This window comes from Erythranthe guttata, chromosome 10, assembly GCF_056151865.1.
Source record: "Erythranthe guttata isolate IM_541 chromosome 10, IM_541, whole genome shotgun sequence".
Lineage (NCBI taxonomy): Eukaryota > Viridiplantae > Streptophyta > Magnoliopsida > Lamiales > Phrymaceae > Erythranthe > Erythranthe guttata.
This window is the reverse complement of record NC_142542.1, coordinates 6,194,575-6,211,421: the sequence shown is the minus strand read 5'-3', so window position 1 is coordinate 6,211,421 and position 16,847 is coordinate 6,194,575. Positions and strand designations below refer to the sequence as shown.

General features: G+C 34.1%; 3 protein-coding genes across 15 annotated transcripts; 2 read left to right on the top strand and 1 right to left on the bottom strand.

Moving 5' to 3' along the window:
- Positions 1-7,203: 7,203 nt before the first annotated feature.
- Positions 7,204-9,723, bottom strand: LOC148767367 (protein FAR1-RELATED SEQUENCE 5-like). The gene is made up of 2 exons (XM_088824587.1): positions 9,336-9,723; positions 7,204-8,958 (listed from the first exon to the last, which is right to left on the bottom strand). The coding sequence occupies exons 1-2, from the start codon at positions 9,387-9,389 to the stop codon at positions 7,204-7,206; spliced, it is 1,809 nt and encodes a 602-aa protein (XP_088680713.1). The 5' UTR covers positions 9,390-9,723.
- Positions 9,724-10,840: 1,117 nt separating this feature from the next.
- Positions 10,841-12,961, top strand: LOC105966322 (D-tagatose-1,6-bisphosphate aldolase subunit). Its single transcript, XM_012990885.2, has 5 exons — positions 10,841-11,249; positions 11,434-11,534; positions 11,842-11,958; positions 12,041-12,142; positions 12,649-12,961. The coding sequence occupies exons 1-5, from the start codon at positions 11,012-11,014 to the stop codon at positions 12,817-12,819; spliced, it is 729 nt and encodes a 242-aa protein (XP_012846339.2). The 5' UTR covers positions 10,841-11,011; the 3' UTR covers positions 12,820-12,961.
- Positions 12,962-13,390: 429 nt separating this feature from the next.
- Positions 13,391-16,460, top strand: LOC105966320 (5'-AMP-activated protein kinase-like protein). Of its 13 annotated transcripts, none has more exons than XM_088823659.1 (12): positions 13,391-13,696; positions 14,061-14,180; positions 14,275-14,398; positions 14,486-14,660; positions 14,791-14,872; positions 15,122-15,158; positions 15,266-15,316; positions 15,434-15,487; positions 15,592-15,711; positions 15,863-15,990; positions 16,075-16,126; positions 16,222-16,460. In XM_088823659.1, exons 1-12 carry the CDS (start codon positions 13,539-13,541, stop codon positions 16,318-16,320), a joined length of 1,200 nt encoding a protein of 399 aa, XP_088679785.1. In that variant the 5' UTR covers positions 13,391-13,538; the 3' UTR covers positions 16,321-16,460. The 13 variants fall into 13 exon arrangements, 7 of the variants coding, with proteins under 7 accessions (XP_088679785.1, XP_088679780.1, XP_088679784.1 ...); XM_088823654.1 differs by having other exon boundaries at positions 13,393-13,696; positions 14,275-14,378; positions 14,481-14,660; XR_016033725.1 differs by having other exon boundaries at positions 13,397-13,696; positions 15,850-15,990.
- Positions 16,461-16,847: the final 387 nt, after the last annotated feature.

The following is a 16,847-nucleotide window of genomic DNA, read 5'->3' as shown; positions in this document are numbered from 1 at the left end:
TAGTTTTAACGGGAATAACTAAAAAGTATTGAATTTTTAAAACATGAAGAACCAAATATGTTTTTTGTGAACATGAATGACCAAATGTGAAATCGATGCTGATGTGAGGGACTAAAACTGTATTTTCCCTAATAATAAAACAAAAGAGAAAAAAACCATCATAAGTTCTTACATTTGGCCATTCATAAAACCTTTTTTTACTAAATTTTCCCACTTATTCAGCCATTTTTTCACTCTTTTCGACATGTTTTTTTCACTACCCATTTTTTCTTCTGTTCTTGAATTCTTCATTTGTCTTAGATCCACATATTTGTAAACCAACTAACTATGTTTCATATTGATTGTAACCAAACAACTTAATTTTAGATTCTTCAAAAACAACTGAGCATGTTTCTTATTCTTTCCAGCAAAAACAAATGTATCCAAAAAATTGGCCAATCAAACAAAACCTATATAGAGATTATTGGGGGTAATTTCGTCAAAAAAAAAAAAGCCAACGGGTCTTTATAACGGCCAGTCAAAGGGTTTGACTAACGGATTCAAGAAAAAAGTTAACGGCAGGGGGGTATTTGATGTTTTTCATACATCAGGGGGGTAAACGATACCTTTCTCATAGTACAGGGGTGCAAAATGAATTTTACCCAAATAAAAAACCTAATTTGTAAATTAAATTGAAATCCATTGTTTTTCAATAATGTAATATTTTGGATTAATTCTCAAAAAAAAAAATGTAATATTTTGGATTAATTCTTTTTTCAATAATGTTAATTGAAGCAACAAAAATTGAAGCAGATATTGTACCCTGAAGTGACATACTAGACCAGACTGTAGTTTCGTGTAAGTTAGTGTCTAATTTTGGAAATATAGAAATACTCAGGGTGAAAGTAATTTCTGACTCATCAATTTATGTGTTGCCTTTTCATCTGCCATTTAATAGTAAGAATTTAACAAGTGGGTCCCCACAATTTTGATTTATTAATGTATAACGTCTAAAATGAGATAATTAGATTAAAGTTTTATTTAACGCTTTCTAATAATATATATTTGTTTCCACTTTTACCCTTTACATGAATAAAGTTCAAACTATGAAAAAAGTGTCGATTCTCCTTTTCGTGAATTGGGACTGGGAATAAAATAGTGTTACAAATCATGAGGGTAGGGCTGTCAACATATATAGAAGCATAAAAAAATGTCAGCAAAATGGATGTGGTAGCGATTTGAGCAACTGAGTCTGTGTCAATTGACCAAAATTTGAATCCTCCTATCAACGTTTGTTAGGTCGAACTTGTCACATATGGTTGGTTAGCATAGTGTAGTTTATGTCTCTCGTATGGTTAGCAAGCTTTTAATACGAAAGTGTAGGTTTAACAAAATTAGCTGCGGGTTCCTTCATTTAAAAAAAACCGTAAAAGTTGATAAAATAATGTTAAACATAATTTAGTTTGATGCCTTATCTTACTTTAATATTAGGCCCATTTTCTTCTTTTCACCGTTTTAATCAATTTGGCAATTTCTTTTTTATTTGTTTTGATAATGCTAGTATTTTAGAAATTTAATTAACATTGTAGTGGGACATAGTAATATTGAATATATATTATTTATTGATAAATATATTCAGTATTATGATTCGAGTTTATTCAATTGGGCTTGAATCGAACTTTGGTTACCTATTATATTTTGTAGATTATATTGGGCCCATGTCACATTAGTTATTAGTTTAAGGGTAAATTACAACCACCCCTGAGGTGTGGTCAAATTACGAAAACCCCCCTCTTGTTTGGATAATTACAATCACTCTCTCAACTCATTAAATTTAGTGGAATCTTGGAGAATATATGGAATATTAGTACTTTTCTACCCGTTTTATCTTATTCGTACTCTACATTTTGAAGCAAGATGATCGTAATATGTGTTTTTTGGCTGGTATATATCAGATCGTGGTGCATTAGAAACTGTATTTTACATAAAATGAGTACAAACTAGAGCGCATTTCACAGAATCTAGATGATTATGTTGAATTTGACACCATAAGGGTGGAGGTGTAAGAAAAAATCATAGTTGAGGGGTAGATGTAATTATCCAAACAAGAGGATTTTTTTCGTAAATTGACCATACCTCAGGGAGTGTTTGTAATTTACCCTTAGTTTAAATAAAATAATGTAGTATTACGTGAAGTTAGGTGTAAATAAAAGAAAAGTGGGAGCCGGTGGTTTAATACTCATATCAGGAGAATTGATTAGCACTTAGTCATCATTAATAACAAATTAGAGACTAATCACCATAATTTGGGGGGGATTTGTGTGTGTTTTGGGGGTGGGGTAGTTAGTATAAGTCAAAAAAGGTGTTCTCTCTCTCTCTAAACATGATTAGTGTTAATGTAGAGGGAAATTAGTTTAAAAACAAAACACAATAATTAAAAAGCAAAAAATAAAAAAATAAAAAAATGAAGATCACTTATGAAAAGCTAAGCATGTGAATGTTCATTATGGTATTCCGTTGTCTTGCTTGTGATGAAGTGTTACTTTTCCTATTTAATTTTGCTTATGAAATTACTAAATGCCCTTAATAGTAATAATAAAATGGTGGGCCTTCGGAACGAAGAGAAGCCCAAGGTGAAAGAAAATTCGTCAAAGAAGAAGCCCAACTGTTTTAAGAGACTTGGAAAAGGAGTTACGGGAAGAGTTTTTCTAGTGTTAGCATTTAAACGGCCAAGCTAGTCGGGTTAAGTGGAAAATGATATATCTAGCCTCCTTAAATTTGTAAATTTATAGAAAAACTACTTATGTTTGAAAAATTACATCCAGCTCCTTGAGATATGTAATTTTGTTACATTCATCCCTACAAAAGGGTATAATGTACAGGAGCAATCTACAAATTACAGGAGTTATAATTATAGAAAATGAGGGGTTTTTTTAGTAAATAAACCTTACCTCTGGGAGTTGGTTGTAGTTACCCTTTTATGTTTAATCGAAAACCGTGAAAAAAAAAATAAAAAAAAAAAAAAAAAAACCTATTCCAATTTCTACCTCTACTATAATGAGTTTATCCTATTGGTAGGAAAAAAAAAACATCATGAGTTCATTGCAAGAATATTTAGTCTACATTGATAGCATAAATAGGTGCAAATACAATGTGATGTTTTTTTTTTTCTTTTTTCTTTTTCTAATCATTACATATATTTCTTTATAGCTAAACCATATAATATCCCATAGTTTTTAAATGTTTGTCTGCCAATTAGGGCTTTTATCCAATCCAATTACAAGAAAATGGAGAATCGCATGGCCTCAACATAATAGCATGCCCTTCCCTATACCTAATATATTCTTAGAAAAAATATATATTTTAATATATATATATACTACCTAGGAAAACATTTATTTGAGAATCAACTCAAATTTCCAGTATGATTTTGTCCCCCTATGATTATGAAATAAAGCCATAGCCCATATATAGTAGGTTAATTTGAATTTCTTAGGATTTGCGAAATTAATTTCAAATAATTTGATAGGTAGCAATTAATTGTGTCAAAAAAATAGGTTTTATTAGCTAATACACCTAAATAGGTGGCAAATCTTTAACAAGATCCCAAAATTTGACTAAACACCAACTATTAATTCTTTTAACTCAATGAGAAAAAACAAAAGTCAAAACATAAATTAAATCCCACTAAGAGGTGTTTGGCTACGAGCTTATAAGCTGTTAAAAAAGAGCTTAAAAGACATTGTTCATGTACAATATGGTAGCAGGTCAACAATCTCCATAAATTCTACCTGCTCTTTCCAGAAAGAATATATATTGCTCGTGTACAATATTATTTTCTCCTTTTGAAATCCAGTGCTGTATTCCCACTATATATTCAATAATTGTTCTATATATATATATATATATATATATATATATATATATATATATATATACTACCATCATAGGCACATTATTACCAACTAATTAATGCCAATTATAAAGGTTAACTACATAATTTGTGAAGCATCTTCTAGCATATAAGATCAAAAAGTTACACCTAAAAAGATAATTTCCAGCTCACTGAAATAATTATTATTTGGAAATTTAAGAAAAAAGATGAAATAAAGTGGCAATTAATTAGTTTAAAGAATTGATCTACAGTTATTGATTGATTCTCTTGTTGCTAGTGCTAGGAAGAATCAAATTGAGGAATCCTTAACGGGAGCAAATTAACCTGCAATTAATTAGGTGTGCAATTAATGAAAAACTAATCCTTTTTAATTAATTAAGTGAATTTTTTAATTGTTTAGTTGTGTATTAGCCTCAGTGTCTTTGAGCATTCATGCTCGATCTCCTAGTTGGAGCACTTAAGGATTAATTAGTGTCCTAACCACATGTTTATTGTTTAAGCATCTTCTTGGACAAGCCACATGGAATTAAAATACTCACATTTATATATATATATATATATATATATATATATATATATATATATATATATATATATATATATATATATATATATATATATATATATATATATCCCATTAGTATGGGCCAAAGGGGGAAATAATTACTTTGAAATTAAACCTAATCTTGCACAATTTATATATGTATTATGCTATTGTGCCTTTATAAAATTTTGTTAAAAGTTGACCATAAGAAGCAAGTGACAAAAAAGTAGGCCATTTGTTTGTGATATAGTAGATAATTAATTAATCAAATAAATAAACATATATATATATTTTTCAGCTGATAAATAGGAAACTCGTAGACATATGTGTGCACTGGATAAACTTCGTTTTACACCCGAGAGATGTAAATGATGCGCTCATTCTATACTACCAACTACATCAATCTGCGAGCAAAATATTTGTTTATTATATATATATATATATATATATATATATATATATATATATAATAGAGAATTAGAAAGAATAATTTTTAAATTATATATATTTTATTTATTTTTAATTTTCATTAGTGGGGGTGTAGGTATATATCCAAGCGTGAAAATGTGTTGCATGTTCATTGATTAAATAAATATATATGCCCACTTTCTCACATCTTCCATGAGAGGTTGGCCCATCCCCTTTTTGTCATTTTTTATTTTAAATATTTTATTTATTTAAATTCTTTCAATAATTACTTTGATCTAAAAAGCTTGAATGTTTATTTTATTTTATATTTTTCAATTTTCAAAATAATAATGGCCCACATTTTGTTTTTGTCAAAGCATCACACGTAACTCAACTTTGATTGTACGGACAAAGATAATAGTCCTAACATTGACATATTGTCCAATTCCAGACACACTGATTGGAGGTGGCAAGAGAAAGAAGGATTATAGATGACAATCGAACGGTGGGGAGTGGACCAATATTTATTTATTTAATTAATTATTTTTCTTTCAATCTTTTTTTATTTATCTCCTTGGATAAATGGACGATTATTTTTTTATTTTTGAATTACTATACCAATAAATACAAAGTAGGATTTGAAGTAGAGTGAAATTAAATTAGTCGCTCAAAATCATTCCATGTGCCTAAATGTCAAAGAGTGATTTCGAATAAATGATAATGAGACAAGCCATGTACAAATCTACACTTTTATTGATTTATTTAATTTTAAATTTATGAAAAATTGAGTTAGGCATTTGTTACATCGGAGGTTTGAAAAGTTGCAGATGTGTCTAATTGAGTGATGGATTTATTAGCAAAGTTTTGGGTCCAATTTACTATTTGGACTAAATTCAGTAACTGTAGCCCATTGGGCCATAAAGATTAGGCCTCTTTCTCTCTCTTCTCTCTCTCTCTAACAGTTTTAGTGTTTACAATTAATTGGGCATATTATTTCAATGGGGGCAACTATTTTGAATACTAACTTTTGCTTAGTTGAATACTACCTAGTTGAAAACCACAATTGAGTACATATTTTTAAGTTTTTTCTTACTTTAATACCAAAATAAAAATAAAAGTACAAAAATACCCTTTCATACAAAATACTAATTACATTAATTTTTCTTTGAAATTACCTATTTGAAAACCAAATAAAAAAAAAAAAAAGAAAAAAAAAATCAAACACAAAAAACTCCCTCCGTCAACCTCCCTCCGTCCACGCCGCCCGACGCCGCCGCCGCCGCTCCAACCATCGCCGCCGCCGGACGCCGACGCCAAACACCGCCTAACGCCGCCCACGCCGCCCAACGTCGCCCAAAGCCGCCGCCGTCGTCGTCTTCGAATAGTAAGTTATAGTTGTTTCGATTTTTTTTTTCTTTAATATTTATTTAAGATTTGAATGTTTGATATGGGTAATTAGGATTTGGTTGTTTTAGGTTAGAATGATCGTTAATTAGTAATGGGTGCATCTGATTTCAGTCGATTTGAGCATTGATTTGAGATTCGTGGGTCGGTTCTTCGTTCTCCATTTTCGACCTGTACATGTCGAATTTCGATGAATTTTCGACAGGTTGTTGTCGAAAATTCATCCAAAATCGACATGTAGATGTCGAAAATGGTGAAAATGTTGAGTTTGGATTTTGTAATTTTCGACAGTTAACTGTCGAAAATGGGTTGCATTTTCGACAGCAACCTGTCGAAAATGCAATCCATTTTCGACACCCCATATTTCGACAGGTTTCTGTCGAATTTGAGCTGTGATTTTTTTTTTTTTTTTTTTTTTTTTTTTTTTTTTTTTTTTTTCTTCCTATTTTTATTTGCTTGTGTTTATATTATGTATATTAATTTTTATTTGTGTGTTATTTTGCAGTGGAAGAACCACGTCAACCTCGTATACCTCCGACTGTCTCGAACCGTAAAAAGAGGAAGGAATTATCCGATAAAGGCAAGGGCATAGCAGTCACGACCAAGAAAAAGACCACGACCAAGAAGAAGTCTGGAGAGGGTTCTTCGTCAACGAATCCGGTGCCGGCTCTACATTCGACTGTACAAGTTGGTGATTCGAGCAATGAACCGGTCCTAGGTCCCGAGATACCGGAATTGTACACAAAATTTGATAAGCACATTGCTTATCATATTGTGAACGGAGGGCCAGATCGTTCGGAGCGCGGCTCAGAATTTCGAATACGAAATCACACAACAACTTTGAAAGGTTGGGAGCCGGCGCCGTTTATTAAAGAGGTAGTACAAAGATGTGGTTTAATGTCAGTTGTACAGGCATCGTACAACACTGTGGACGGCCATCTACTTAGAGCCTTCGTAGAGAGATGGCAGCCAGCTACCAACACATTTCACTTACCTGTTGGAGAGATTCTGGTATACAGCCACATTCAAAGAGCTTCTGGTATTCCGATAATTCTTCGTCGATGGTTGGTAGGATGACTTGGCCTGTGGTCGCGACGGGCTCCATACTCATGTGTTTCCAATACGAGCCTATTAACTCAAGTGGGATAGGACATTTGTTCACAACAACATACTCATGAAGTTCATGGCGACATGGTAGACTGTGGGTTGTTCGAATGGCGCAACTACAACCCATATCGCTCGGTTGCAATAGTTTCGCATTGTCCACCTCAACTTTGAGTAGTTGTAGAGCGTATTTTGAGATACTTCCACGAAGCTCATTGTATATCAACGTTTTGAAAGTGTGCTCGTAAGTATTTTTACTTACTTCAAAGGAAGCCTTGATGTCATTGTGTTGTTCGACAATTTGATTGTGGACTTTCGTATACAAATCCACAAATGTGCCAGTTGAATTACGCACATCCCTTTTCATTCGTCCGTGTGCCCCCTCCACCCTATTAGAAGTGTACGTTCCAAAATGAGTATACTTATTTGTCCACACCGATACAAGTCTCTCCTTGTACGGATCCAACCATGAATTAGCTACATACTCTATAGCCGGGAGATAACCAATAAATGTTCTTTTCAAATCCTCCCAATCCTCATTGAACTCCTCTATGGTATTTCTTTCAATAAGAGCCGAAAAACTCGACTGAAATTGCTTCCATTTGGTGATGTCCTTTGGGAACAATTTCTTACAATTGGCCACTATATTCTTGTTCACATGCCACCGACACAGCAAGTGATGACTCGATGGATACACATTGGCCACTGCTTTCATTAAACCCAAATCTCGATCTGTTACAATGCAATTAGGCCGAGGACAACTGGTCATGGCCTCCTTCAAACAACGCAACGCCCATTCAAAATTTTCCGTCTTTTCGTGGTCCAAGTAAGCAAAGGCAATTGAGAACGTCTTGTTGGTACAAGTAAAACCCACAATCTCAAGAAATGGGAGTCCGTAACGATTGGTCTTGTACGTGCAATCGATGACGAATACGTACGGATACGACTGTGCCAACTTAATGCATTTCGGGTGGATCCAAAACAAGTCGGTAATCGCATTCAACTCGTTCGATCTATGGTACGAGAGGTATTCATCTTCTTTCAACTTGACAAACAATGATTGCAATTGAGATCTCCCATCCAATTCACTGAAATTTAACTTAGAGATAGTATTGTAAACTGTCTTCATACCAGTTACATTAGACGGGTCCTTTTGCTTCAATGCTCTTAGAATTGCCCTTGGTTTCACCATTGCTTTCTTCATAGTGTGAACAAAGGAAACATCCTCCTTTGATAATCTTCCGGCATAAGAGTGTCCGTGCAAGTTTTCGAATAAGTTGTGGTTGTGAATACCACAACTAACATCCAATTTCCACTCAGCCTTTTCATCATCCTTGTGTTCCCTTGTCCCCTTCAATTTAAACGGACAATTGCATTTCTTTGAACCGGTGCTCCTTTTTCCCGGTCTTTGATCATCTTCACCTGGTACCTTCTTGCCAACATAATGGCCCCCACGCTCACAACGAACAATCACATACGGTGTCCTACGTCCTCTATCCCCGTCACTCGAACCCCCAATCATTAACACCATTCCAATTCTTTTACATACTTCACGAACCCATGCCATTAAAGCTTCTTTTGTTGGGAATTTTTCTGACGTGGTAAATGAATGGGTGCAATCGATCTACACAAAAGTGTCGAAAATATAAGACAAGTAAATTTGCAACAGGAACCAAATCGACACTTAAGTGTCGAATTATGATGCAATTTTCGACACTTAAGCGTCGAAATTTTGGGTAATTTTCGACGCCCAAGTGTCGAATTATGATGCAATTTTCGACACTTAAGTGTCGAAATTTTGGGTAATTTTCGACACTTAAGTGTCGAAAATTGCATCATAATTCGACACTTGGGCGTCGAAATCTAAGGGTATTTTCGACACATACATGTCGAAAAATAGGTGTATTTTCGACCTGTATGTGTCGAAAATACATGGCGAGCTTTAAAAAAAAAAAAATTTCAAAATCGATGTTTTAGCTCAAAAAATACATGAATACATACCTGAATGGGTTCTCCTTGCTCGTAAACTACCATTCTATTGTCATTTGAGGCCATTTTGCAAGTTGTGTAAGGTTTTGATTTCTTTTGTTTTGGGGTTTTTTAGGAGGGTTTTTGGGGAGGGAGAAGAAGGAGGTGGAGGAGGTGAGGGGTTTGGGAGTGAGGAGGGAAATGTTTTTTTTAGGTTTTTGATTATTTGGTTTTTAAGAAAGAAAAATAGTATTTGTAATATTATTTGGTTTTAATTTTCATTAAGGGTATTAAAGTAATTTACAATTAATTATTTAATTTCTATTTTTTTGGTATTCAACTAAGCAAAAGTTAGTATTCAAAATAGTTGTCCCCTATTTCAATTCATATATCTCATGTGTCTAAATCTAACTTAGGTATTCGTTACATCAAAATTAGAAATTAAATAAATAATCCTCTGAAAGTGGTAGATTAATTAAAGATTGGGAAAGTTATTTTCGAAAATGATGTGCTGACATGACAGCAAACCTAAGATAAATACATAATAATGGGAGTTAATTCAGCTTATTAGTCAACTAATCGTACTTTTGATGCTTCCACTTCCAATTGGTGACCACAACTATTTATGTAAGTCTATGGGACCTTGTGTGATTTGACCTACGTAGCACGGAAACGATAAAACGGGAAAATGGACACGCGAAACTTTATTTTCCAAAAAAATGGGTATGGAAACGTGGGAAACGTGATAATACTAAAACACCACTGAAAGTGAATAAAATCATAAGATTTAAGATTTTTTCAAGCACAAATAATTCTGAGTCTTTATTTAAAATGAGTTTTGGATTTTTTTTTTGCGTATAAATGCGTTTCTATTTTTTCATTATTATCAGAACATCCCCAAAACATGAATGAAAACTGCTTCGAAATGTTTCCAATATGTGTCATAGTGTTTCGGTTTACGAAATATTTCCAAAATGTGAAAACGCGTGTGTACAGAAGTTTACGTGCATCATAGGATTTGACGAAACACATAATTCACTCGAAATCGTAGATTATTATTTTTTTCTTCACAAATATGAAATGTGCAGTGTCCGAATTTTTGCTCGAGTACAATAATTGCAGATCACATAAGAGGTGTAAATAGTTAGCGAAGCGAATCAAAACCAAATTGTTAGACTTCGCACTCTTCTATGACACTAACTAGATCACTCCTGCATATATACTATTTAATGTTAACTATAGATTATGTATATGCTTATTTAAATCTCATATTTATAAAACTAGGATGTAAAAAAAAAAAAAAAAATTAATCTTGGTTTATTTGATTACACAAATTTGGCCCATACTATTATTTTCCAGAAGTTAAGCTAAATTGGGCCGGGCCCATAACGGGCCTCCGATTACAGTTCAAATACCCAATTTCGGAGTTTCTCAAAGTCAAAATTGACGCAGAGATTGGATTAAACCGGTCAACCGTTTCGAACCCGGTTCACCCATTGTCCGGTGTCCACGTGGTCACCCCTAAATGTGTGGTCATCAACTCTGTTCTTCTTCTCCATTTACTTTCCCAAATTACATTTCAGATTCTCCTTCGTCTCAGATTCTTCTCCATCCCCACAAAATTCCTCTCTTTATCATTCCTTTTTTTTTTTTTTTTTTTTTTTTTTTTGATTGATTTCATCTGCCGATAATTTGCAGAAAAAAAATCAATGGCTGAAGCCACCTCCGCCCTCTGCTTCTCCACCTTTTCTGCCTCGATTCCCTTTTCCAAGGAATCAATTTCCCTTCCTTCGTCTTCGTTTACTCCCCGGAGATTCTCTTCCCAGTTCCGGCGACGCCGATCGCCGTGCCGCGATTTCTCCCTAAAAGCATCCGGATCACCTCATTTCCTCGGCGATGATGCTTTCGGATTTTACCCCTGGGAAAATTCCGACTCCGCTGAATCGTGTATTTCCGCTATTTCATTTGTTTTTTAGATCACTAAATCTGAAATACTTCAATTTTTTAATAATTTTTATTTAACATTATTATTGATTGAATTGCACTCAGGTGGGACTGTTATTCAAGGTTAATCTCTGTGTTTTGATCATGTTTTTTTTCTTCTTTATTTATCTTCCACACCTCTTTGTAGCTATAAAGTGGGTAGCAGAGGATAAAGTGACATTGTTTACATCTGATGGGTTGATCCAAATTGGTGGGAATCTTGTTCCCCGCCGTGTTTCTTCCGATGATGTATGTTTCCCTCGTCTCGATTTTATACGATTTCAATTCTAAATGTAGTAGAAAATGTTACTGGTTGTGTCGAATATTTAGAATATACAATGTGCTTAATTCCGAACCATGTCTCAAATAAGTAGTTCCATTGATCCTTTTTCGTTCATTTAGTAATTTCTACATTTTACGTATTTATCCTATTCTAGAACGTATGCGAAACTTTTAGACTTAATTTCAAATGGTATCTTCGTCTTTTATGATGTATCTGAGTCGAGAAAGTACCTATTCTTCGATGTTTTGTTACGATTTGTACTTGACCATGCAGAAGAAACAAGGGAAGGCGAAAATCTCACAAAGATCTAAACGGTTTCAAGAAAGCAATTACATGGACTCAAACCAGAGCCTGTGTCTTGGTGCACTTTTTGATATTGCGGCAACAAACGTAAAACTTTTACCCTATTAAACATATTTTCCATTTCCGGGAGCATCTTATAAAATCTCGTGGATTTTTTTTTCAATGATAGGGTCTTGATACGAGCAGACGTCTTTGTATCTTTGGTTTCTGTCGCTCCATTGAGATGCTTTGTGATGTTGTAGAAGACACTGTCTTGGAGCATGGTGGAGAGGTACAAATAATCATACTTGGCCTTTTTTTTTTCATTATATTTTTTTTAGTGATTCTGTTTTAGCGCATTGGTATACGAAATTCAGTTGTTTGGATTATATTTTCGGAAAACTACTATTCTTTGGGATTGGTGAAATTTATGAATCTTGAGTGAGCACATTTACGTTGTCTGAGTACCTATATCAGAAATGGCCTCGACGTTATTTTTGTTGTTCTATTATCTTCTGAAATATTTTGTTTAACAACTCGATATTTGTGACTTGGCTGCATTTATACCATATTATTTTTGAAGAGACGAATTAGATAAAAACACTAGAGTAGATATTCCCTTTCTAAATGGAAACATCTGTAATATGAATATCAAATGATGTTTAAAGACTGCTCGAATTTAAATATTGATACTCAATGGTTAGCTATAGCTATAAATGTTGAATTTCTTTCTAATTACCTTTTTTCGTCATTCAAATTCTTCAATTTTACTTATTAGAGCCTTTATTTAAAATCCAGGTTGTGGCGGCAGAAAAGGGGAGCAAGGGGGGTTTGCACGAAAAGCTGACTATGACAGTTGCAGTGCCGTTGCTTTGGGGGGTCCCACCAGCATCCGAGACTCTTCGCTTTGCAGTTAAGAATGGAGGTGGAATTGTCGACAAGGTCTATTGGCAATGGCATTTCCTGTAAATAAAACCTTTCTGACCATCTTCGGTTCGTTTGGTTCTTTCTCGTAAATATTGTTGACTGATTTTTTATGTATAAAATGTGAAAATGTAATCAACTCTATGCTCCTTGTTTGTTAATATAATTCTATCACCATTCTTGCTTTCCTGTTGCTTCCTTTTGTATGAAAAAACATGTTCCAAAATAGGAAAATTTTGGATTCGAATCGGCAGATTTTGCCGATTTCGAAATTTCATTTCTTCAGTCACCTACAATATGAAATACATAATATTTTTTCTTGGAAGTGCAATTTTCAAAAAGTAACTTGAATTTTAGAAAATATTTTCCGAAATTAAAATCAGACCGGAAAACCAAATCTAGTATGTATTCCAATTGGGTTTAAAAACAAAACCGGAAATCGAAATTTTAGAATTAATTTTTTTTTAATTCAAATAAAAAGTTTTTGGATCAAAAATTTCGTTCCAATATTCCACCCTACTATTGATATTATCTGAAGCCCATATCAAATTTAGCCCAACATTTGATAGACGCATTGGTCCAACTACACTGGACATTCTGATGAAGAAGAAGAAACAGGAATTCGATTACTCAAAGCATATAAATTTGTGGTGAAGAGAGAGAGAGAGAAGAGAGAGAGAGAGAGAGAGATATTCCATTTTCATCTGGAATTCGGAATAAAATCCCTCAATGCTGCAAAACCCATCTCCCCAATCTACATTCTCATGGCCACCCTCTGTAATTTCCGGAGTTTCCCCTCTCTCTCCTCCAATAAACTCTCATTTTCGTCCAATTTTCCATCACCACCAAACTCGCGTTTTATCCACTACCAGAAATGCCGTTGCACTACAGTTTTCGCTTCTTCATTCAAGAAATCCCCCAGGTTCTCCTCTATTTTTGCCTCTTTTGTGTTGATTTTCTTTTCTCGCAGAGAGATTAATTTCGCATTAACATTTTTTTTTTTTTTTTTAGTATTTTTTATGGCTATTTCGCTGTGAAGATACCTGGGGTGGCTTGTGGTTTTTGAAATTACATTTTCTTGTCGAATTGTTTCAATCTTTTCCGAGTGTTGCTATGGATATTTTTGCTGTAAAGATTTCTGGGGTAGCTTGTGTTTTATTATCGAATTGTTTTAACTTTTTCTTTTTTGAGTGTTGCTATCGCTATTTTGCTGTAATAGATATCTGGGGTGGCTTGTATTTTCTGACATTACATTCTTCTTCGTTTTGTTACGGAATTCTTTAAAGAGCTAGTAGGAAGGTGAAGAGCGATGCGGATCTTCGAAACGATATTTACGAATTCTTATCCACTGTTGGACTTCCCCAAACTCATGTGCCTACAATGAAAGAGCTTTCAGATAACGGAAGGTTTGTATTTTCCGGCCTTTTCAAATTCAAATCGGAAATAATTTTCGTTCTAATTACGAGAGCATGATCTGATTATGCAAGATTCTACTTACAGGCAAGATCTTGCGAATATAGTCAGGCGTAGAGGGTATAAATTCATCGGACAGCTACTTACAACCTCATCTGCACGAGACAATATTGGTTCAGATATAGACACAGGTCAGACTGGGAATCTTGAGGTCAACCCTCGATAACTAAGATACGTAAATACCATGCAATTTGTTTAAGTCTTTTCTTGATAGTTTTTTGCTGTCTGAAAAGGTCAGTATGAGAAAGTGAAAGCGTTGTCTGTTGATGTATTATCAAATGATGTTTGCGTAGAAACGGGAGAAGAGCTCGAGCCGAAAGATCAAATTTCTGTTTCTGCAGAGTTGAATACTTTGTCCTTGAAAGAAAAGGCGGCTAAATTTGTTCAGCATGGGGAATTAGATGCAATTGACGGTTAGTTGTAGAGGCACAAACGAGGGATTTCATTTATTTATACACGTCATTTTTTCTTAATATTTTTTGTGTTGTAATCGGTTATGTATTGGTTCATGATTTCTGAGATGGATCGTTTCTTGATTGTCAGATATTGGATTTGGAAATACCGATGAATCTGCATTGAGTACTCAAACGATCAACGGCAATGTCTCTTCACCAGTCGATCCAGGGTTGGAATTTTTTTTATTTTTTTTTAATAATTTTTTTTAAATTCTTAAGTTCGGAAATCAGACTTGATTTTATATAAAAACTGAAATTTATCTGATTGGACCACCAGAGTTTTATCTGGTTGCTAGCATTTTCAAAGAACTTCCGACTCCATTATCTCTATTCACTGCATATCGAGAAGCTGTTTTATTCATTTCTTTTTAAACTTTGTTTCTTATTATCTGTATTATTGCATTTGGGTTATTTTGCAGGAACAGTTATATCTCGGCTGAAGATTTAATTGACGAGGTCAGTTTATAATAAAGATTTCTAAGGCTTATGTGCGCTTTTACAAACTTTTCCTTAAATATATCCGGTTTCCCATGATTGACGTTCACACTTGCTCTGCGTGAAAGAAACAGAGAATCGAGGATCAAGCTGAAGTTAAGCGTCTCAAATTCTTGCTGGTACTAGAAGCCCTTCATGCTTTTCGGCTTAGCCCTCGTTCGTATATATAAATTTATTTTATTTTTAACGTTTTTTTTCGTTGAATTAATAACTGAGTTGTTGTTTTTCGTCCCTAGCATCAGAAGGAATCAGAACTAACCCGATTGAAGCAACAGATTGAAAGGGAAAAGGTACTCGAATTAAAGGTTTTTTATTCCATATTCGAAACACTCGTATATAAAAAATGAAGTTTATGAATAAGTTTGAATTTAGTTTATGTTTCTTTACCTTTCAGCTTGCTTTATCTCTTCTGCAATCTAAAGCTGAAACGGAGATAAGCAAAGCACATAAACTCATTTCCGAGAAAGAGACCGAGTTAAATGCTGCCGAAGAAACCCTATCTGGATTAAAAGAGGTACTTTCCACGTTTTCTGCGACTTTTCGTCGCTGATTCGCACAATCGTTTTGTCGCTAAAAAACAGTTCAGTTAAAACGTTGCAATTATTTCTGTTAGAATCCAAGACGAAAGCATTTCCTGACTGAAGTGAAGTAGCTTTCCTTGTTAGGTCGAGATCGAATATACCGGAGATGGCGACACTGTGGAGCTAGCTGGCAGTTTCAACGGCTGGCATAATAAGATTAAGATGGTTCTAGAACATTCTTCGACTATCGCTCACCCTACTGAATTATCCAGGTTTTGTAACCATATCTTATGTGTGAATTGACGTTTCTAACCTTTTAGTGTCACAAATTAACTGTTGTAGCAACAATTTGATAGGTCATCTCGACTTTGGCGAGCGGTGTTATGGCTGTACCCTGGTGTTTATGAGGTTCGAAAGCTACGATTATAAACATTGAGTTTTCTTAAATCATTACATTATATATTATATATTATGTAACCTGGGATAAATTAATTTGGTTGCAGATGAAGTTTGTTATTGATGGTCATTGGAGAATCGATCCTCAACGGGAGTCGGTTACTCGGAGCGGTGTACATAACAACATTCTTCGAGTGGATAGGTAGATAGATAGGTGATTGTGTTTCTCTTTCGACTCTTGTCTGAATCTTGTGTACAGTCGATTAATGTTTGTATCGATGTCGAAATATGATGTTTTTGCCGGTTCTACCCTTTTGGAGCAATTTTAGTTTGTTTGGTTATGGAAGATCAATGATGCTTTAGTATGATTCTATAAATTGTTGAATAAATAAGCCATTATGAATATATATAAATTTTTAGGGTAAATTAATTACGGCCACCCACGTGGTCAGGTCAAATTACAAAAAAACTTCTCATGTTTAGGTAATTACAATCACTCCCCTCAACTATGAATCTTCTTATACATTCACCCTTGCAGTGTTAAATTTAGTAGAATCTTTTAGATTATGTGGAATGTTCTCTAGTTTGTAACTGTTTTATGCTATTCGAGCTCCACATTTTGTAACAAAATGATCATAAGATACGTCTATTGGCTTGTATTATCAGATTATGGTGCATCAGAAAACTGCATTTTTTTACAAAATAAGTACACTATTAAAACGTTCCGAAGATA

Bases quoted from the DNA above. Each gene is read 5' to 3' on its own strand.
- LOC148767367 (XM_088824587.1), bottom strand. From the start codon at position 9,389: ATGGCCTCAAATGACAATAGAATGGTAGTTTACGAGCAAGGAGAACCC. The intron at 8,959-9,335 runs GTATGTATTCAT...ACTTTTGTGTAG, and splicing joins AGCAAGGAGAACCCATTCAG to ATCGATTGCACCCATTCATT.
- LOC105966322 (XM_012990885.2), top strand. From the start codon at position 11,012: ATGGCTGAAGCCACCTCCGCCCTCTGCTTCTCCACCTTTTCTGCCTCG. The intron at 11,959-12,040 runs GTAAAACTTTTA...TTTCAATGATAG, and splicing joins TTGATATTGCGGCAACAAAC to GGTCTTGATACGAGCAGACG. The intron at 12,143-12,648 runs GTACAAATAATC...TTTAAAATCCAG, and splicing joins TCTTGGAGCATGGTGGAGAG to GTTGTGGCGGCAGAAAAGGG.
- LOC105966320 (XM_088823659.1), top strand. From the start codon at position 13,539: ATGGCCACCCTCTGTAATTTCCGGAGTTTCCCCTCTCTCTCCTCCAAT. The intron at 13,697-14,060 runs GTTCTCCTCTAT...AATTCTTTAAAG, and splicing joins TCATTCAAGAAATCCCCCAG to AGCTAGTAGGAAGGTGAAGA. The intron at 15,488-15,591 runs GTACTCGAATTA...TTTACCTTTCAG, and splicing joins AACAGATTGAAAGGGAAAAG to CTTGCTTTATCTCTTCTGCA.